Source organism: Crocodylus siamensis, chromosome 1 (genome assembly GCF_052110815.1).
Source record: "Crocodylus siamensis isolate JL-2025a chromosome 1, ASM5211081v1, whole genome shotgun sequence".
In the NCBI taxonomy this organism is placed as follows: domain Eukaryota; kingdom Metazoa; phylum Chordata; order Crocodylia; family Crocodylidae; genus Crocodylus; species Crocodylus siamensis.
Window position 1 is genome coordinate 292520251 of NC_143395.1, and position 22910 is coordinate 292543160.

Below are 22910 nucleotides of genomic sequence, written 5' to 3' on the forward strand. Positions count from 1 at the left end.
ACATCTGGAAATGGGAAAGTTAAAGTTCCAGCACTTAAAACTTATAACCAGTGATCCTGGTTTTTTTCCCTGAATACAAAATAAATAAATAAATAAATAAATAAATAAAATTGCAAATTCTCTGATAAATCCCAAATCTGTGATTTAAAATTAAGGGCTCCTGGGGCACAGCCTTTCCTTGGCCCTGCTGGTACCCCCCACCCACAACCCCTGTCCCCACAGCCCTGCCAGAGGAGCCCCCAGCTGCCAGGGCTGTGGGGCCAGGGCCCCGGGTCTGCAGCCCCCTGCCCCCAACAGAAGGCAGTGGCTGTTGCAGTGGAGCAGAGCATGGAGCTGCCTCCACCCCACTGCCTGACACCTGCCTGCTGCAGGCCCGGGCGGGGGCTTGCTCCCTGTCTCAATGCACACTCCCAGCGGGGCAGAGGGGACCCATACCCCCCAGATCTGTGTTTTAGGTGTGGGTGTGCACTGTGGGCTTGGGGTCCTGCCTGCTGCCATCCCCCAGGGCCTCCACAACCTGTGGGTGCGATCTGGTGCTGCAGGCCAGAGTGCGATCACCCAGGAAAGCTACTTGCAGCTGCAAGCTCTGTGCCGCCCTGGTGACATGTCCTCCATGTGTGCAACAGGAGTGAGGGGCACAACCCCGTGCTGCCTCCTGCGCTGCCACTGCATGTGCAGGGGATGCCTTGCCAGGGCAGCGCGGAGCTTGCAGCGGCAAGCAGTTGTCCTGTGTGGCCCTATTCTGCCCTGCAGCACCGGGTCACATCTCCTAGGCCGCAGAAGCCCTGGGGGAGGGCAGCAGGGAGGGAGCCTGAGCCCATGGCAGCAGGCTGCCCTGCCGCTGCCCCGCACACAGATCTGGGAGGCGCAGGTCCCCCTTTCATCCTGGGAGTTGGTGCAGTGGTGGGGAGCTGGCCCTGCCCCTGGACAAGCTGCCCACAGCCTTGTCCCGCTCCCTGCTGGGGCTCTGCAGCTGTGCATTGTGGTCCTGGGCCCCAAGTCCCACACACTGTCTGGCAGGGCAGCAGCCCCAGCCCTAGCTCCATCCAACTCCTTCCCTTCCTCCCTCCCTATGGGGGCCTCAATCCCTGTCCCCCCCTCCCCCCGCAACACTTACCTGTGGGAGCTGCTCTCTGGGCTGCCTGGGGCCATGTGCATATACACGCGCATGGTGCCCCCTGCCTGATCACCCTTCTCCCGTTCCCTCCCAGCCCCCTGCAGGCTGGTACTCTGCCAGCCTGCAGAAAGCTCACTGCAAGACCCACAGGTTTCTCTGCTAAAATGAGAAATCCACGTTTTACTCTAGTAAGGGGGGAGATCTGTGTTTTATGCTGTTTTTCCATGGGAAATGGAAAACCTGGATCTCTGCTTATAACTAATAATATAAAAACTAACATCTAATCTTATACCCTATGTTTTAAATAGTTAAACTGCAACATAAATGGAGAACTGGCAACAAAGTAATTTAATTGTGTATTTTCCACTTTGGTCATTTCTTATGCTAAGTGACTTTTTCGTTTAACAGAAAGTTGAACTAGAACTAGCTCAAATGTGCCTGTCAGCTTAGTATAGCTTTAGTTCCCGAGTGGTCATAGTGGGTACCCAGATATGAGTACATTACTGTAATCGTTTGTTTACTTGCATGGATAATTGTGCTTGGATCCACACTGGAGAGGTGTCTTAGTGTCACAGGAAAAAATGGGGCTGGAAGAGAGCTCAGGAGGTCATCTAGTCTGGCCTCTCACTTAAGGCATGTTCATCCCAGACAAGCATCTGGAAAGTACTCAGTGCAGGTTAGACCATGTGATGGGCAGGGATGGACTGGGAGTGGGCAGGGATGGACAATGTGATTGATGGGGAGGGATGGACCTGGGCCTGTGCTGTTACTGCCCCACAATCCACCCACCAGTTCCACTCCTGAGTGCCACTTCCCGCCTTTTGAGTCCTGGACCAGTCTCCATGGAGACCCCAGGATCACTGGGCAGTGACAGTCCCAGGGGCAGAGCCATTTGGGGGGGTTTTGGTGAGTTGTTGGGGTGGGGAGGGGGGCGAGTGGCAGATGGTACTAACCTGGCCTGTGAAAACTCCCTAAGTGATCCTCCTGCCCAAGTAATTGCCCACCTCTGGTCTAATTGTACACCTAGCTTGGCCAAGAAAACTGGGCAAATTTCCTCAAAAGAATCCGTGGAATCTCTGCCATTTCCCTGGACGTCAGCTATGTGCAGTCTTCCAGACCCTCAGATGATGAAAATCTGCCCAGTCCTTTTTCTTTATTCTGGGGATCAATGGGAGCTCAGGCTGACACCTGCTTTCAGTCCTAATTTTGTGTGATCATGTGTGCACAGTTACTGCTGTTCTTGTGCCTACAGTTAGTATGAAACAAGGCATGGGGAAGTTACAGGCTTATAGGAATTAAGAAGTTGTTGGGGCTTGGGACTCCTAGCTAATGGTCTGGGTCCAGGAATTATTTGACAGTATAATTTCCATTAGCTTGTTGACCCAGTGCTGGACCATTTGTTTTGTTTTGGTATAGAGAGCAGCGGGTTTGAGTGTCAGATTTTATTGTATTCAATTTGCAGAGAGCAGTAACTTTAGGAGTCTGGTCTCATTACTGGAGCCATTAGAGCATTAGAATAGGCATCATAAAATGGAAGCTGAAGTAGCTTCCATCAAGAAATTTCTTCCCTCTAAATGATCTGTAAATGAGACTGATACCGGGATAAGTACAGTTTTATATTTAGGAGCCTAGGTATTGGTCTGAGCCACTTCTGTGCTCTTCTAACCATGACTTAGACATAAATTTGAAGGAGAAATGAACCTTATGTAATGCAAGGTAAGTGGAAGGTGTCTGGTCACCAGCACTTAATGGTTTTAAGCATTTGATATCATTGATATGGAGAATTTTAATTTTTAAAAGGATGCTTTCTGTTTAATGTTATGTATTTGAGATAAAGAGGCCAAGTCCTGAGAGTTTAGTACTCTCAAAATATTACTCGGAAAGCAAAGAACATCATGCAAGAGAACTATGAAAGTGCAGTGAATTGAGATGTTTTGTTAATTAAAACTTTTTTTATCATCAGGCATTGAATTTGGCTTATTCCAGCATTTATAGCAACTACAGGAATTTTGTTGGGCCCCCACACTTTAAAGTCATCTGCCGGCTTTTGGGATACCAAGGCATTGCTGTGGTAATGGAGGAGTTGCTGAAAGTTGTCAAGAGCCTGGTATGTTAAACTCTTTTTTCTCTCTATATCCAGATTGCCTCTAATGCAGGGAAAATGTTTTGTGTGCAGTAGGAGATGCCTGTAAATATAAGTACATTGTGTTCCTACAGCTATAAAGTTTGAGGAAGGAACCAAAACTTCCAAGAAATGTCATTCGCAGAGTTGTCTGTGAAAGCTTTAACTAAACTTCAGCTAGCGATACTGTTGTAAGTTACATACATATGATGTTAATTTGCTGAACTAAAAGACAGCCAGGAAAAAACCCCTAATGAATTAAATGTATGTTCATTATCCAAAATGATTTTCAAAATGCTGCAAAAATCTGAGTAAGTGCTCATGTATGTAAAGTCTGTGAATGGCAATCATATATTGTAGCCTTTCATTTGGAGAAACAGAAATTCTTGCAGAAAGGTAATTCTGACTGAGATTTAATCATATAACCTAGGGAGTTTACATATACATCTTCTATTAAATTCAACATAAGGTATGTATCCAACTTCCCTAGATCTTCCACTGAAACTAACAGAAAATGTTTGTATGCTACATGCTGTTTTGAACATATATTAAAACATATTTGAAAAATGAGACACAGTTGTTACAACTGAATTCACTTCACATTCTGATGACTAGTTTTTTTTGCCTATTAGAACTGCTGCTGGAGTGTTTTATCCTGCCTTCTGGTACTGTAAGTGTGATGTCGTAGCTGTGATAATCCAGAAATTATGCGAGTGGCAAGGATTTCTTAGGGGAATATCTTTTATTGGACCAACTATGCAGTTGGGATAGAGTTAGACTTTCAAATGCAAAACTTGAAGAATGTCTTGCATTTGAAAGCTTGTCTAACTCTATCTCAACTATACAGCTGGTCCAATAGAAAATATCACCCTAAGAAATCTTTGCCTCTCATATCCTGCATTCTCTAATTTTAGGGGTTTTCATGAACATCACTTTTGCCAGATGACTATATTTTAGATAAGAAGGAAGGCTTAATCTTCAGGAATGATCCAGCCGTGTATAGTTTCAAGCCTCTTTAGAACAGTTTGAAGTTCAGAACTTTTGTTTTTAGCTTTATAGATTGCCTTCTCTGCACCAGAGAAGCAAGAAGGGAAGGGAGTACGTGCTGTTGGTTAAAGCAGAAAACTGTATATGGATGCGCATTGTGGTTTGCTGGCATATGACAAATTTCCAGTTTTTCATACTACCAACATCACCATGGTATCTTTCCTTCTCTGCTCCAAAGACCTTATAACTACTTGTGTTATTACATGAGTCAGGGGACAGATGTGGATGCCTCAAAGGGAGGGAAGAAGATTTTTTCAGAGGAAAGAATCTAGTTTAAGGTAGACAAGTTTCTTTGGGTGAATCTGATTTCATTTATTAGACCAACTTAAATAGTTAGACATTTTTTTTTAGCAAGCTTTCGGGTTTAAAAACCCTTCGTCAGGCTGAGGCAGTCTCTGCAGTTGATCTTTTTAAGGTTTCATTCATTTGATTTTCTTCTTTAGAAGGGTGTTTGGTATAAATGTTTTTTCATAGTGTGGGAATTCAAGTGGTGTGGTAGTGGAGACCATCCACATCATGATTTAATGATGAGTTAGTGACTGGTATTTCATCAACAGAAGTTTGGGAGGTTTTGTTATTTAAGGTGTAAAAAAAAAAAAAAAAAAAGGCCAAACCCTTTCTGCTCCACTGATTTATATATGTGAATTTGACCGGTTGAGTGATGGTCTTATCAACAGTATATTCTCAGACACGTGACAGTACTAGCAGTCATACTTGTCTGCAGTGATTCCTGCAATGTCCCAGAGGCCTTCCAGTCTGTTAAGTGATGAAATGGGATTCAAGACTAGTGTATTGACACAACAACTCGTTCGATGAATGACAGAAGGCTTTATTTACTACAAGTATTCACTGTTAAATGAGCCTGAAGCAAAGCTAAATCAAATATATTTAGCTGTAAAAATGATAATAGTTCACCAATACAGGCAAAGAGGTGGTCTCAGTGTTGTCAGCTTCTCCAGACATGGATTCATTCACCAGGAGATCAGCTGGGTGCAGTAGCAGTTCTTGTCGGAACAATTTCTCATTCTTGAAGCATGCCTGGTTAGCTGTCTTGTTCTTCTTTTAAGCCCTTTAGCTCGCCATCGTCAAAGCATCCTTGGAGCTGTATGATCGAGAGAGAAGCCCAAGCAGTAATTAACGGGAAAATCCTATTAATCAATCTGTTCATTAGCGGTTATTAGAAAGTACCAATTTTGATTGAATTACCTTCCTTAGTAACAACAGTTTATCAATTTCTATTAAGTTGGAACATACCAAGAAATTAACAACCAGGAAAAACGCAAGATTTTAGAGTCATCGTCCTTGGAAGATCAGGAGAACCACTGAGGCAAAACAGAAGTAAATCAGGAGGAGACACCTATCAAAGCCCATATGGAGAATGTCTCTTCCTACACATAATCATGAGTTAATTGTAAAGAAATACTTACTGTACTAATTAATCAAGGATAGACATTTCACACAGTTACAGACTAGACAAAGAGGAGCCTGCTTAAAATCATCATAAATATAATAAGATAAGCTGGAAGTGCTGGCTCACTTTTCCTTTTCGGAAGGTCCAGCCACAGACTTGCATCCTCTTGCACTATGCAGTTGTCATCAATGTTTTGTATTTTAACTTTTGTGAGTAGGCCCAGCTCAGCTTTAGTTTCACAGTCATCACAGCCTTTTGATAAAGGAGGATGTCTGCTGGAAGGAGCCTAAAGAAAGACAGAAGTTAGGAAAAAGTTTCAAATAAGGATCTTCTCTTTGACAAGTTGTATTTCCCTGAAGGGAGCCTGATAGATTTGGGTGTCTCAGAGGGTTTAAATGTAGACAGGAGTGGCTTTTTGTAGTTAAATGCAGTGAAGGGCTATCTGTAAGGAGCTATATGGAAGAAGGCCCATCGTGGCACTGTGTGCCAAGCTCATAAGCCTGACAAGCAAGGTTAAGAATGCTGGTGAAGGTGAGGATTGGGGTAGGGGAAAGCTAAGGTAGGGTTTGGACGTAATGACACAACAGATGTATTGGAAGAGGAAAGTAATAACATTCAGTTAGACAAGGCAAATGGATCGGTTCAATGGTTATGTCTTGTTTGGATAGACCAGGTACAGAGGGTAGGGAGCCTGAAAGGGAGGAATTCCATATAGCCCCCAAGTTGGGAGTCTGACGTGTAGAGCAATGTGATGATACCAATGTAGTTTGGAGGTGATCTTAAGAAGCTTGGTTTTGACCACATTAGTTTTAGACAGAAAAGATACATGAGAGGAAGTATGAAGACAGGCAGTCAGTATATGAGATCAGATGGAAGGATGTATGTATGAACTGAGCTCTCCAGGCAGGGAGAGGGAAGAATAGGATGTGATTACAGAATTAAAAACTGTATCATAATTTGGGCCCTTCTTACATTGCCTTACTTTTTTTCAACATTGAGGTTATCTTGACTCTTAAAATATATGTAATATTTTTATACCTCTCTCGAGCCCTTGTTTTCTACACAAGATACATAGTGGAAGCGCAGCCTTTTCTGCAAGAAATAAGATCTAAATTTCTGTACACCTTTTTTGCAGGCCTTGGCTAATGTTGTGCCATTGCTGCTGTAGCAAGCGCTGGTTTGAATAATGAATATTGTATGAATAACAATGCATATTGCTTATGAATGCTGGGATGTGAAGGCCTCTGAACTCTGACAACAGAGTTCACTACAACAAAATGCAAATACACGTGCACATATATATTAAACTGAAGCTTTTCTAAGCCAAACATCATAAAGTAAGGAGAAAAAAGGTGTGTTGAGGAAACAATGTGCTTGTCTTTGGTATCTTTGACCATTTTGTTTTAAGTAGCACTATAGTCTAAGGACCATCACAGTTATGATGGTCCAGAGAATATGTGAAAAAACATGGGTTTTTTTGGAAATATTTTTTATTTGACCAACTATATAGTTGAGAGAGATGCTAGACAAGCTTTTTGGCACAAAATACCTTTCCCCATTCACTTTGAAATACTCTTCCACTAACATCAACCTTCTAGATACCATGATCTACATCCAGAATATTATCCTGCAAGCAGATAATATATATTTTATAAAATATATTAACCCCCCCCCCCAACCACTACACTTACCCCTACAGAATTAGTAATGATCCCAAACACACCAAGAACACTGTAATCTTTTGCCAGGCCTTTACCACTGAATTTGCCTTAAGGGAAATACTCGTGACACTCGCTTCATAAGCCTAAAAACTACCTTCATCCAGTAAGGACACTCCAGTACTTTTCATAGTTCATTTAGAAAAAAGCATTGTGCAACTTAGTCATTTCAACCTTGTTCCTGCATATTAATGATTTAACATACATAGATGGTATTGCTAAAGAATGTAGATTTATTCACATAAATGTTTGTAGATTCTCAAGCGTTAAACTGTCTGTCAGTTCACTTGTTCAAGGTTTACAATGTGAAATTGTAATTCTGGTAATCGGAAGCTTATTAAAGCTATAGCTTGGTCTGTTTTGGGGGAAAGTTTGCATAGATAATTCAACTGGAGTATTTTTCTAAAGGTGTCTTATGAGTATGTGTGCTTTTTTTTTTTTTTAAGAGTATGAAAAGAAAGGATGGTGACTTGCAGAGTGAAGAAGCACAAGATTTTAAAATCTATTCAAGCTAGCTGTAGATTGAACTGCATAAACGTGGCTATTGTTAGTTCAACAGCAATAATGCGTTTATGACCATCTGTCTTCCCTCAGCTGCAAGGTACGATTCTTCAGTATGTGAAGACCTTAATGGAAGTGATGCCTAAGATCTGTAGGTTGCCCAGGCATGAGTATGGCTCTCCAGGTGAGTTGACCTTGGCCGTTATCATGACAGTCTTAATTAGAGGACACTGATTCCCTGGTTCCAGTATCTTTTTATTAACAATTCTCATGCATGCATCTCATTGTAAATAACTTTCAAATAGCCACTGTTTATACAAGGGGCACAGAGTGCCTGACTAGTGATTGAAAGATGGTAACACTTACTGAAAGCTGTAGAAGTTACTGAAATGCTCACCTTGTACAAATGTGGATACTTGCAAATTAAAGGCTGAAAATGGGCAAAACCATAACTTAATTAAGTAGGAGCTGCGCTTTCTAAATTCTTTTCCTGTTCTCTTGTATACTTCCACATGACTCCCTGCCAGGCAGTGTTGGATGTAAAGTCTATCTAAATCTTTGTAGTCTAGATGCTAGATCTTTGAAGACTGTCCCTGCTCCCTCTTTTGTGCTGGACGCATGTAAGATGGCATGTATAAAATTCCTCTGGAAGGCACGTTGGGTGCAAGTCAGGATTTAGTTCTGCCAGAAGAAATATGCCTGAGGGCAGGGGAGAGTTATCCTTGCCACTTAACTTGAGTCATAGAAGTTGCAGAAGAAAAACCTCCTCTAGAAACTGGATGGCACAAAAAGTAGTCATTGCTAATTCATATTTGTCATTCTGTTCAGTCAGATTTTGCAGCTCCTTCCCCCGGTCCCAAACATTCCTTCTCCACAGCCTCGGTAATACAATTACTCCTTACAGTGGGTGCCTACCTTTTATTTCTCCAAAGTTACTTAGGAAAAATAAGTTATTTAGGTTTGTTAAATGGCATTTTAGCTGGAAGGAGGTTGAATTTGCTCCCCACAGTATGCGTCACCGTCATAGTCAAGGCTGAACCAAATCAAGGACTTGCTAAGTGTTTTTTCCTGTTTTCTCTCCCTTGAGCATAGAAGTGAATGAATCATGTCAATTACCCTGTATAAAAATGCTGAAGTGTTTGAAATGCCCTTTTTCCTGGACTAGGCATAAGCAGCAGGTCCCTGTGTAGAGGGAAAGCAACACAAGGGCCAGGAAGCTAACTTAGGTTCATCTGTCGAAGGTCCTTTGAGCAGGTCCTGTTAGTTAGAGTCCTTCCTCTCTAAGAAGCAGCAGGCAAGATGCCCTCTGGCAAGCATCTTGGCATTCATGGAGAAATCCTCCCAAAACTCATTAGGGGACCCTTTCTACAGGCAAGATGAAGCTTGTTTATTCAGGCAACAGCTTCCTTGGGGAGCTGGTCCAAGCCAGTGGCAGAAACTCCTGACTCAGACCTGAGTAGTTTTCTTTTTCAGGTGCATCATCCACCTGGTCCTGGTCTTCACTTAATTTTTCCCCTGGCAGAGAGAGGGGAAACCTCCTATAGCTGCTGTTAGTCCTGCCACTTGGTGCACTCTAAAAAGCTGCCCAGAGATTGCAATTAAGGAACTTTGTGATATAAGATACTGAACAGAAATGTGTGGACATCAGTGGCATTCGCAGCAGAGGGAAGCATACAGATCATGACTTTTCTTTGTACTGTCCAACACTCTGCCTCCCACAGCTTTCAGCATAAATACTCAAAAAGAATGGGCACTAATAAGCATGGGCACCACTGAAGAGAACTGAAAAATCCATTCTGGACTGGTGCAAAGTGATGTGAACAAGGACGCAAGCATCCACTCGTATCTAAAGAATTACTGCATAATGCTCTGGGCTGGCTTGATGGATTGTGCATTTATCAATTTGAATGCGTTTCTTTTCTTTTATCTATTTATGACTAGCTATGACCGCTTAGCAGCCCCCAACTTCTTGTGCAGCTCAAACTTTTTCCATTTGAACAGTATGTGAGACTTGAGCTGCTGCAATTTTATATCCAGCTTTGCAGATTTGTAAGTGACTGCTAAAAGGAACGGCAGATGGAGGGGAGGGCACTAGAGTTCAAGGGTCCTACTTCACCAAAGGTTTTGTTTCCATAGAAACGATCTTAGAATGGTGCAGAACCAGCTCATCTTGTATTTTTGGACAAATATACTTATGACAAAATTAACGGTAAGGTTTGAAGGCCTGGTAGTGGTAGTGGCTCTCAGGGTTTCAAAGGCATGCTGTCCTGTATGCTTATTTTCAACTCATCTCCTTATTTAAACCATTGTGGAAATACAATTTTCTTACTTAACTTGACTTTCTTACCACTAAGCTTTTTCAGTACATGAAGATGACTGCTCTTGTTCTAAACATCACAGGTAGTGAGTGCCCTGCCCTGCCCTGCCTTATTAAAATGTTGCTGGGCATCAGAAAAATCCTGAATGTTGTCATCGTTGTAGGAGCAAGGTCAGAGTTGTGCTATTGATGGAGAAGCTGTAGAGGGGAACAGAGGAGGGAAAAAAAAGTCCCCACCTACTATATGAACAAAAATTGCTGCGTAATTTTAAGGACATGGAATTGCTATATGCAGACTTTGGAGAATAACTGTTTTAAGGTTCTGAGACCTAAAATGATTTAAAGCAGTCTTGGAAATGATGTTAGGCAGGCAAACTCCTCCCCCCGCCCCCCCCCCCCCCAAAAAAAAAAAAAAGCATTAAGGCCTGACCAGTCCCTGAATCTATATATGCCCAGTTCCTCCGTCTCCAAAAATGGTAATGTTTCAGTCTCCACCATCCGTGGGAGTCTCGTACCATATTGTTTTGGTGCCCCAGGGCACTGGTGGAGTGCTGTTAAGGCTACAGATTTCTTTCAGCTGTTTTAGCAAGCTGTGAGGAGGAGGAAGAGGAGGAGAAGGATTGCTGGAAGCCTCCCAGAATGTGATCAGAAGGGAAGTATGCAAGTAAACTACTCTGGATCCTCTCAGTAGGACAGGGAATTCAGGGCGAAGCCAGGGTTCACAGTCTACTTCAGTGTAACCAGAGAAAAGGGGAATTTTGACTGTCTGGTTTTAATGCTTTTCAGAACCCAAGTATTTGTGCATTTGCCTGCACAGCATTCACTTTCAGGTGCTTAGTGTTCTAAACTTTTGTTTTCCTTTCTGCAGTGAAATCTCAAGAATTTCAATAAGGCTATTTGAAAGCCGATTTCCTTGGAGATGGCCTTCAAAGGCCTGTGCTTATTGGATGGGAATAAAAATTATTCTAATCCCCTGTTGGGAAAACAAAGCAGAAATTGAAATAGCATTTTCATAAGATGAAAATCCTAAAGAGCCTTGGTGAGGCACTAAATGCTCTATCAAATACAGAAAAAGGGAATAACAGCATTCTCGTTTAGTGAACAAAGCAATCAAGGGCGCAGAGGTGGTAATGTATAATGGGCCTTGATCACTCAGACTTATGCATGCACTTCACCCTGAATGTAGGAAGTAGTCCTCCTGAAGTCGATTGCAAAATGTATGTATTTACATGATCAGGACCTTGGGTTTGTATTAAAATATCTACATGAGAGAGAACATAAAATTAAAGGTTATACTATGGCACCCAGCTTCTGAGGTGGCTTTTTAACATGGATTTTAGGGGAGATTTAACTTCATAATGAGCAAATAAGCATTGTACTGCAGAAAGTAAAGCATAGCAGACAACTAAACCAACTTAATTCCTTTAAAAATCAGACATGACGCTAATCTGTGCTTTAAGTGTAGGAGATTTATGTCCTAAAACCTGATAGATGATAGACTTCTTGAACGGTTGACCATAACTTTTCAATACGAAGCAGAATTGTTTTACAGAAAATGAGGTGTGACCTCCAATGTTGAAATCCAGCCAGTTTAAATTGCTTATATTGACTTTGTCAGCAAATTTAGGAAGTCAGACCATGCAGCTAAAATGCATCTCCCCTAGAAGCTGAGGGATCTCTGAGCCATGGAGCAGGAATGAAGCCTGATCCTTTATTAATCCTGTAGACTTTACTGGATATATTTTACAACAATGCAACTTTGCTATTGAAAGTTGTGCAAACCAGATAGATGCAAGCAATAAATGTATGAATAACATTAAATAAGTCTAGTCAAGTCACCCTTTCCTGTCATGCCTGTATGGATAACAAAATGTAATTAAAGAGTCAGTCAGCCTTGAAAAAGAGTCTTGAATAATTGTTCCTGGGGATACTGTGAATCTGAAGGTGATTTAGTAATTTAAAAATTCTGCCTGTTGAGTTTGTTTAAATGAAACACTGTCAAAGGTGTGAAGTTGCACACCACATCTGCAATTCAATACAACTGTTACTCCTAGGACCATTTGATTTGGAGGCATGGGGTTAGGTTTCTAGGAAAATGTTCTGGCTTTATTGTGTATGTTTAATCTGCTGTATATGGTACAACCATATGTTTTACCATGTGGTCAGATGTAGATGGAGGTTGGCATCACTGAAACACTCGCCAGAACTTGACAGTGTTTTCCTAGCGTTTGTGTCCAGCACATGGCTCCAGCCTGCTGCCTGTATCATCCTTGGGCAGTGGTTCCTTTAACATTTTGCTTGCCTTGTTGGAGCTTGTAGGGATGCTGAGCAGTAAGAGCCTGCAAGATGCATTCCACCTGTATGATGGGTGGTGGCTGTACAGAGAGAATTTGCTTTTTCTAGTATCACCATGTACTGGTATCAGCTGCACATTAAATACTATTTTAATTGCAGACCGGGTGGCCTGACTTGCACAGCCACAGTGGCGCAACAGCATCAGTGTTGGCAGCAACTGTGGGATTGTTCCCTCTCCCTCCCTCCCCTGCACTCTTTTTCCCCCCGCCTTGAACAAGCTGTTATTAGCCCCAGAGCCCCTGCCAGAATCCAGAACTCACTTTTGTAAAGGAGGTGAAGAGAATGATAATTTCTTGCATATGTAAAGCTGCTGACAGCAGGTAGGGTTGTTCCTTACAGCACTGCCAAGAGGTCAGGGTGCATAAAAACTGATTTTAAAAAACAATCGTAAAACCCACCAAACTCAAACTCTACAAAATAGTTTTGTTTTCATTTATCTTGAAACATGTTAGTTCATAGATTTCATAGACATTAGGGCTGGAAGGGACCTCGGGAGATCGAGTCCAGCCCCTTGCCCAAAGGGCAGGAAGTCAGCTGGGGTCATAGGATCCCAGCAAGATAAGCATCCAATTTTCTCTTGAAGGTGTTCAATGTAGGTGCTTGAACCACCTCCGATGACAGACTGTTCCAGAGCTTGGGGGCTCGGACAGTAAAGAAATTCTTCCTTATGTCCAGCCTGAAACGGTCTTGCAGGAGTTTGTGACCGTTCGACCCCGTCATCCCTTGGGGCGCTCTGGTGAACAAACGTTCCCCCAGATGCTCGTGGTCACCCCTGATAAACTTATAGGTGGCCATCAGATCACCCCTGAGCCTACGCTTTTCCAGGCTAAAGAGTCCCATGGCTCTCAGCCTGTCATCGTAAGATCTGTTTTCCTGACCTCTGATCATGCGCGTGGCTCTCCTCTGGACTCTCTCAAGCTTCTCCACATCCTTTTTGAATTGTGGAGCCCAAAACTCAACGCAGTACTCCAGCTGCGGCCTCACCAAGGCCGAGTACAAGGGGAGAATGACGTCCCGGGATTTGTTCAAGAAGCATCTATGGATGCAAGCCAGCATTTTGGTCGCTTTACTAGCCGCAGCATCGCATTGGAGGCTCATGTTCATCTTGTGTTCAATGATGACCGCCAAGTCTCTTTCTTCTGTAGTGCTAACCAACGTAGCACTGCCGAGCCTATAAGGGTGCTGCAGGTTTTGCCTCCCAAGGTGGAGAACCTTGCATTTTTTGGTGTTAAACACCATCAGGTTCTCATCCGCCCATTTGCTGAGCTTGTCCAGGTCAGCCTGGATCACCCGCCTATCTTCTGGCGCGGATGCTTTGCCCCAAAGTTTGGTGTCATCGGCGAACTTGGCCAGTCCACTCCTGACTCCAGTGTCCACATCATTAATGAAGATGTTGAACAGTATGGGTCCAAGGACAGAGCCTTGAGGGACCCCACTGGTCACAGGGCACCACGATGAGTGACTGCCATCAATTACAACCCTCTGGGTCCGACCACGGAGCCAATTTCCCAGCCAGCGGATCGTGGTGGAGCCAAGGCCACAACTGGGCAGTTTGGCCAAGAGGTGATCATGGGATACCAGATCAAAAGCTTTTTTGAAGTCAAGATATATGACATCAATCTCTTGTCCCTAGTCCAGGCGATAGGTCACCTGGTCGTAGAAGGAAATGAGATTGGTCAAACAAGACCTACCCGCAACAAACCCGTGCTGGCTATCCCTTAGGATGTTAGCCTGGGCCAGTCCCTCAAGGATGGCCTCCTTAATAAACTTTTCTAAGTTCTTCCCCAGGATAGAAGTCAGGCTAATGGGCCTGTAGTTAGCCGGATCCACTCTCCTCCCTTTCTTGAAGATCGGCACCACGTTGGCCTTCTTTCAGTCTTCGGGCACTACACCAGAGCGCCAGGAGTTTTCAAAGATACGCGCCGGGGCTGGGCTATGACGCTCGCCAGCTCCTTGAGTACCCTGGGGTGCAGGTTGTCGGGGCCAGCTGACTTGAAGGTATCCAGCTTCTCAAGGTGTTCCTTCACGAGGTCAGCATTGATGGAGGGTAGGGGATCCCCATCACCTGGATCTCCCTGTCCCATAGCAGGCATGGGCGTCCCATGGGACTGATGAAAGACTGACACAAAATACCTATTTAATAGGTTGGCTTTTTCCTGGGCGTCAGTTGTCAGTTGCCCCATCTGGTTTAGCAGGGGTCCAACATTGCCCTTGCTTTTCCTCCGGCTCCCCACATATCTGAAAAAGAACTTTTTGTTGTCCTTGATGCCTGAAGCTAGTTGGAGTTCAGTTGCAGCCTTGGCTTTCCTGGTTTGCTCCCTGCAAGACCGGACCAGCGCAGAATAATCCTCCTTGGAGGTGAATCCCGTCCTCCATGCTTTGTAGGCTTTCCTTTTTAGCCGCAGGAGGTCCGCTAGGTCCCTGGAGAGCCAGGAGGGCTGCTGTGCCTTCTTGCTGCCTTTCCTCCGTGTTGGAATAGATTTAGCTTGTGCACTGAGGATCGCTTCCTTGAGAAGCAACCACTCTTCTTGAACTCCCATCTGCCTGGGGTCACGGTCCCTGAGGGCCTGACTGACAAGCCTCTTGAGCTTGTCAAAGTAGGTTTTTCTGAAGTCAAGGACTTCTGCGTTGCTGACTGACTTGCCAGTTTTACGGCGGATGGTGAAGGTGATCAGCTCGTGGTCGCTGTCACCCAGCTTCCCATCGATCACTAGGTCGCCGATTAGGTCGTCCCCCGTAGCCAGTACCAGGTCAAGCAGCGCTTTGCCTCTCATTGGCCCATAGACTTCTTGAGTCAGGTAGAGGTCATCCACGCATGAGAGAAAGCTTTGCGCCCGCTCAGATTTTGCTGAGTGATCTTCCCACGAGATGTCCGGGTAATTGAAGTCACCCATGACAACCAAGGTCCTGGAGCAAGCGGCCTCAGTCAGTTCAAGCTCAGGACTTTGAGTGGGAGGTCTGTAGTAGACTCCCACCGTTGTGTCCCCTGTGCCGTTTTTCCCACGAATTTTTACCCAGAGGGTCTCTAGCTGTCCATGCCGGTCACCAACATCAGCTTGCAGGGACATGTAGCTTTCCTTCACACAGAGAGCTACACCCCCGCCCCTTTTGTCAACACCATCCCTCCTGTACAGGGTATAGCCCTCTATACCCGTGGTCCAGTCATGGGTGGAGTCCCACCAGGTCTCCGTTATCCCAATGACGTCATAATTCTTTGCACTGAGCAGGAGGACAAGCTCCTCCTGCTTGTTACCCAGGCTCCTGGCATTAGTGTACAGGCAGGTGAGTGTGCCCTTAGGGGCTCTTGCCTTGCCCACAGATTGTGCCAGGGCTGGGGCAGGGGTGGGCTCCCTTAAGTGCCTTGGTCTGCTGACTTTGCCACTTTATAACTGTAAACTGCCAAAGCTGTTGTATTAGGAAATTAGCTAACTTAGCAGCATGTATATTTTATGCAGCGATTTCCCCACCCCCAGAAGCGTGCATTCAGATTCTTGTTTCTGCATAAGTCATGCTTAGGGCCTTGTTGTTATTACTAAAAGAACAACACAAATAGGAACTATAAAACCGATAAGTAAATAACTTACTATATATTTATAAAGGATATCACCTTGCAACATATGCCTAGACCAGGCCATATGCATCCATTAAGGCTTACACGTGGGAAATGATGGCACTTGTGTTCTTGAATCATTCTAGGTATCTCAGGATGAATTTTTAGAAGTACATACAAGTGGATTTAGGAGCCTTGTTTTTTGAACTGTTCTCCACGATATGAAAGTTCACAATAGCTGTGTGAGTGTATGGAAAGTATAACTTACTATTTTTTGTCTATGAAGCAATTGTGTTTTGTAATGATCATGACATGGAAGAAGTTTCTAATAAGTACAATTTTAGCCCCTGAACTGCAAAACTTCTGCATGTGCTTAGGCGTAAGAATGTTTTAGTAATCTTGAGGAAGTCAGCTGCACTATTCACAATGGTGAATTCTCCTCCTGTTTTTAAGTTTTTGCAGGATTGGGGCCTTAATTTTCTTTTTTGCATATAGTACTTTCATAAATATAAGTAAGAGGCCCTATCAGCAGTGGCATATTACAGTAAAATTTGTCATCGCTACCCTTACCCTCAAGCTTCTGTAAATTGATTTTTCTAATACTTCTGATGTAAAGTTTCAGTACCACAGATTTTTCAAGGTTAAAGTTTACAAAGCCTCCACCTGATTTGAAGCAACCACCCATTTTAAGTCGGTGACTTAATTTGCCGCTTTTTGCTAGCAGCTCAGTTGCAACATATTGGGGAGGGCTGCCTCCAGTGAGCCAGCAGGGTGGCCGTGTGCCACAGGAATGGCGGAAGTGGGCTTTGTGCTCAGTTTTCTTGCTGGCAGCTTCACGGGCTCCAGTTTCAAAAGTTCACAGAAATTTACAGGAAGCTGGGACAAAGTAATTCATAAAAATGGGTACAAAACCTACTTCTGTCAACCTGTCTTGATGTGCCCTGAAATACAAGCGCATTCCTGGCAGTAAGTGATGCATGGTCATTGTAATTGTAGATCCAGAGGACAGATTAAATATAAGTTGGCTGTTTGGCAAAACAATCTAATAAGCTTTCAGGGATTTATTGCTAAGTGCCATGTCAAACTAATCATTAGAGATATTTTCAGCAAAACCTTTTTAGTGTTTAATTTGCTTATAGGTTTTAACTGGAATAAATCAAAATATGTAATACACAGGTTTGAGCCATTGATTTCATGTGCTGGGGAAGGACAGCAATCTATGAAATGGGACCCAACTAAAAGTCTGTTTATGAAGGGTAATTTTATTATAACACATGCACACTCTCTTCTTGTGCATTCTATTAAATTTGGCTGGACCTTGAGAGGTGTTTTAATTTGCATGGAGGCAAGCACAGGTTCTTATTGGTGTCTAGTGGGGCTGTATTAAAGAAACAGAAGTCTTGGTTGAAGGTCTGGGTGTAAGGAGCTGAGAGAGAGACTTCTTAACTTTTTAAACCCTTTTTATACAAATATTTTAAAACAAATGGAGAATGTGCAGAGGTATTGTGGGAGCTCGATGCTGAATTATATAGGACTGAATTAAGCACAGGCTCAGACCTGTTCAATTTAAAACTTTTATTGTTTCACAAAGTCATAAACTAAAGGAGGTCTGTTGGTTCACGAGGTTCCCAAATCAAGCCCTTGCTCTTTAACCCGGAGGCTAGGTGCGGCTGCCTGATTCAGTAGTCTCAGAACTGGTCAACAGCTCATTTAAAAGGAGTCCCTTATCTTTTTTTAGGCAAAAGATACAAAACTGTCCCCATGGTGGAAATGAGGCATCTAACATAACTTTACTATTAGTTATATATGATAACACTTATACATATGCATTTCTAATTCTTACTTCTATTGGTTATTTAGTTAACTTATCTATATTATAATATCAGGTGATATGCTTTGTATTATAATCATTACACTTCTTATGTTAATCCTTAATGACCTTTATATTTCCTATGCTAATTTTCTATAACCTAAATACATTATTCATCTATATGTTTTGCTGGTTTTTGCAGGGTTAAAATGTCAAAACTGACATAATATGCGGTTGTTTTTTCGTCATTGCGGTTTAGCCATGCAGTTTCCTATTCTTAACAATGTAAGCGGCATGTCTGCTATTTTTATCATTGTTCAAAGGTCAGAAGTTCAGCATTTTCATCTAAGGGTCAGAAAGTGATTACCAGAATGTCAATCGCTGACTCCTCAACTTCCTTGAAGCATTCTGGGAGTTTTAGTGCATTTTTTTTAATGCTAGGCCTTGCTTAGCATAACCACTCTCTCACAGGTATGTGGCCTTCCCAGGAGCTGAGTATGAAACACTTGTTGGCAACAAAAAGCATATCACTGGAGATTGCAGTCCTCTCCCTCATGTCCCTTATGCACCAGATATCCATCTTCCACCTTGTGGAGGCCCTCCTCAGTTGGCCCAGCATGACACAAACTGTTCCTCATTTTGTTACAAGGTGAAGTGTTCAAATTCACGTGCACCCAGATCAGGGAGCAGAAGAGTTGGAGTGCATTGTCAGAGCTGGTGTTTGTGATTTGGTTTTTGTGACTTTTCAGAGTCACCATCTTGGCCTGGTTCAGCGGGAAATTAGACAGTACAGGATAGAGAAGATGTACACAGTCTTGGAGAAGTCCAAGTCCAGGCCAAAGAGGGTGCTGAGGGCAACAGAGTGACAGCAGCCAGGGCCTCATGCAGCAGCTGCTACTGGAGGTCACCAATTCTTTTGGCAATGGGTAGCTTGTACAGGGTACATCAGGCCAATCGGGCTTGGTCTGGTGTTGCTGCCACTAGGTGTTGCCTCCAAGTTGTACCAGAGCAGGCAGTGAGGACACGGGAATAATGCACTTTGATTGTACAGTGCCTTCCCAGAAGGAATTGCAAAGCAGATCCCACCACTGTTCTTGTTGGCATGGGAAGGGATAGTACAGTGCCAGCAGCTGGGGTCATGGCCAAGGGGAAGACCAGGCCCATCAAGTACTACCATAGCATGTGGAACAGTGTCTCAATGGTGATGGCATAGAACATTTTGGAAAGAGGGCAGCCTTGCTGGGTGCCCCTGTGTGCTGGGAGCAGGGCATATAGCTCTCCATTCACCTGCAGGAAGCTAAAGATATCCTGGTACAGGATCTGGATGGTTGAGGGAGAATACAGGCCCCAAACCAAAGGCTTTCAAAGTCCAGAATAAGAAATTGTGGTTGACTGATTGCAGGATTTTTCTTGATCCAGGGAGACCAGGCCAATGTTCAGGCTAATGAGTTTCACAGCTGCCGGCATGTCGTTGTAGCAGACACGGATTTTCCTGGGTGGTTCTTTCAGGTACGCTGTAGCTCTGTTCCAGGTCAACAATGGAGGCCATGACCACACCGAGCTGGTTAGTCACAGCTTTGGTTAGGATTTTGTAATCGGTACAGAGGCACACAGTACTGGTTGCCAGTTCTTCATGTTAGCAAGATCTCCTTTCTTGGGAAGTAGCATGATTGCTGCTCACTGGCAGCTGACCAGTATGATCCCATCACTGATGCTCTCCTAGAAGACGTGCAGGACGTCCAGGCTGAGGAGGAGCCAAAAGGTCTTGCAGAATTTGGATAATCCGTCAAGACCTGATGCCTTCCCTGTGGTGAGGCCTTCAACAGCAGTGGTCATTTTTACCAAGGATGGCTTCTGTTCAAGCTTGTCAGCATCAGACATGGAGAGTTGGGGGAGGCCCATGTGCAGATGTTGAACAGCCTCTGGGCAGGCAGGCTCAGCTGCAGAAGCTAAACCCATGCTGGTGGATCTCGGCAGGGTGTGGGAGCACCTGGCCTGATGGGGTTGTAAGGTGACTGATGGTCTCTTGTTCTGTTTACTTTTCTCTAGGTTGACAAAGGACTAGGTCAGGACATTGGCCTGAGTTCTTGGAAATGGGCTTAAATTCTTGCATCCCAGGCTATCCCTTCTACTACTTCTGTTAAGCAGTTTTCTGGAGCTTAAGGCTCTCATGCAGCCTGAGGTCATGACCACAGAAATACCTACCGTGGGTAGCAGAAGCAATTTAGCTTGATTTTTGTAGAGTGATTTTTTTTCCTGTTCGTTTCCATTGAAGAATCCCTTCTGAAAACCCATTCTTTGCCCTCAAAACCACTGGTGTCCACCCTTGTGTGATGATCTACTCCTCTTACACCATTTCATTTTTAATTTATAATAGTCAGAACTTTTATTGTATTGGGGCATCTTTAGGGTTTTTAAGTCCTGACTCTCTAATCTTTTTCTTTTTCTCTTATGTAGGTTTTCTCTTCTTTGGGGCAGTGCTTCAGTGAAAGGGCCATGTCCTGTTAGGGCACTCTTGTTTTTAACAGAATGAATCGTATGTTTGACTGACCTGTTAAGTCAGAAAAATGTTGAAAGAGGTAACATTAGGCTGGCCATATCCTGCATCTTGAGTGGTGGTTGGTCCTACATTTGCGTGTGTGATTTTTCTCATTCAGGGAGATTTGATTTAGTAAGTGCATGACCTCTGTCTCCAGCATCAATAATGGATTGCACCAATACTGTGTCCAAACTGCTAACTTAGTACAGGTCATGGGGATCTCAAAGGACACCTGGGAAGTCTTACTGCTTGCCTTTTTCATTGTTCCATGTCATTTACCATCAAAGTAGGATAATACTCAATCGGATGGACAGAGAGAGCACCATTTAACTCTATAATTCACGTAAGAGATGTTGCTGCTTTAGCTTACTGTTCAGGAACTTTACACTGTCTTGTATTATTGAACTCAAGAATGGATGGAGGGTTTTTTGTTCGTCTCTTATTTTGTGAAAAATTATGCTAGAAATAGCAGCTGAATTTCTACTCAGCTGAATTCATCCTCAGCCAGCCACTGAGCAGTTTGATAAATCCTGGTTCTCCTTCTTTTTCTACTGTCCACTTCAGCTCCAGGCCAGACACACAGCACCTTCATTCTCTCTCTCAGAGCAGTGCTGCAGTTTTCTTCTTCCACTGGCATTAATCTGAAGCTGACGGCACCCTCCAAAAGGGATTCTCCATCTCCTCAGCCCTCTGCGTCATATTGCTTCCTTTCTGGTTGAGAATTGGCAGCGATTTTTTGAGTGAAGTGCACCCTGGGGTCAGGAACAGTATCAAAAACAGGAAGCCGAGGCAGGACTGATAGCAAACAAGGGTCCTGTTGCATCTTCCTTCCTCGGGAGCCCCTTTCACCAACTAACATACCACGTTCTTCCCTGCAAAATCCTTGGAAACTTCTAATTTGCACAAATTATCCAAGTTCCAAAGGTCATCACCAGCTTTAACATATTTTGCCTTTTTTTCTGAATATTCTTAAATATGGCTCAGGTTAATTTATCTTAAGGCCAAGTACACACATAGTCCAACACAGTAAGATGCGCAGATATCCCTCAGTGTCAATGCAGTTGTCACAGTGTAACTGCACCAGGGCAGTCAGAGGTAATTAACGTAAATGTCTTTCATGAGGTGTTGCTTGTTATAAAACTGCTGTATTGCTTTTGGAGAGTGGGACAAAAATCCTGATTCCTGTGACTTTATTCACATAAACAGGGCCTCTTAACATTTAAGCTCAGTAAGTTAATGGCTCTGTGTGTGGTCACTACTGGACTAGTTGGCCTCGATTCCTCACACATTTATTTATTTATTTTGATCTCAGGTATCCTGGAATTTTTCCACCATCAGCTGAAGGACATTGTTGAATATGCAGAACTGAAGACGGTGTGTTTCCAGAATTTGCGGGAGGTGGGAAATGCTGTGCTTTTCTGTCTGCTCATTGAACAGAGCCTGGTAGGTACCTAAATGCTGTTGGAAAACATTGTGCATCCCAAAAGGTTTGATAGCACTTGTCACAGACTAAAATCACTGACTTAGAGTCTGAATTTTCCCTGCAGGGAACTGAAGATTCCCTGTAGTAAAGAGACTCATTTTGGGGTGTGAGATCTTTTGGCTGCAGAAACAAGATTGGTGTAACAGAGCTCTAACACTCAAGGAAAGGAGGCTGTGAACAGTGGTCAGGCCTTGAGGAAGAGAGCATCAGTTGCACTGCTCTGACAATGGCTCTAAAAGGGAGACCTGGCTGTGCATCCAGTCTTCATAATGGGTAATTACTTAGTGCTCCAGAAAATGCACTTAAAGAAGTGGGACGAGGAAGCAAGAGGGAGACGGGGATAATACATCTGTTCTGGACTGAAAAGAGGAACTGATCTTTGGATCAGGCATGAGGAGCACCCTATCTGCCTACTGTGACCCCATCACTTACCAAGAAACAGGACTCTCAATTGTAGCGTTCTTCATTTTCTCTTAAGCTCTTGAGTTTTTACATCCAATTTCAATAGATTTCAGTAGAATACGCAAGAACCCTTGGTTAAACCATTACGTCTCATGTTTTGTTACTGCAGAGGACATGTAGTAGCACTGTTTCTCTTTAGAGCAGTTGTTCTGATCTCGTATTGTCATCAAATCTGAGCGCGTCTCAGGAATGTAAAAACAGCAAGAACATTATGTAGGAGCAGTATATTGTGACGGTAGCATAGAAATTGGGCACGTAGTGTGGTTCCCGCATCTGTAAGATGCCCCTCTACCCTGCCTTCTGCCTGACCTCAGACTAACACAGCTTTTGGTCTCCGTGTTACTTCCTGATGGACCATCCTTATATTTTGAAACGCATGAAGTTCAGATTTTCCAGATTAGCAAGACTAAGGTGAGAGCAGGTATGGAATATGTCTTTTAAATAGGGAGTTGGAATAACTAATCATACATAGATCATG

General features: G+C 43.6%; 1 protein-coding gene across 1 annotated transcript in view; it reads left to right on the top strand.

Annotated features, from left to right (window-relative positions):
* Positions 1-22910, top strand: part of CYFIP1 (cytoplasmic FMR1 interacting protein 1) — a 140061-nt gene that overhangs the window by 105077 nt on the left and 12074 nt on the right. The window contains exons 24-26 of the mRNA XM_090064813.1: positions 3081-3224; positions 8010-8100; positions 21800-21930. Of these exons, the coding sequence (XP_089920939.1) occupies positions 3081-3224; positions 8010-8100; positions 21800-21930 (366 nt within the window). The remainder of the gene's footprint in view (positions 1-3080; positions 3225-8009; positions 8101-21799; positions 21931-22910) is intronic.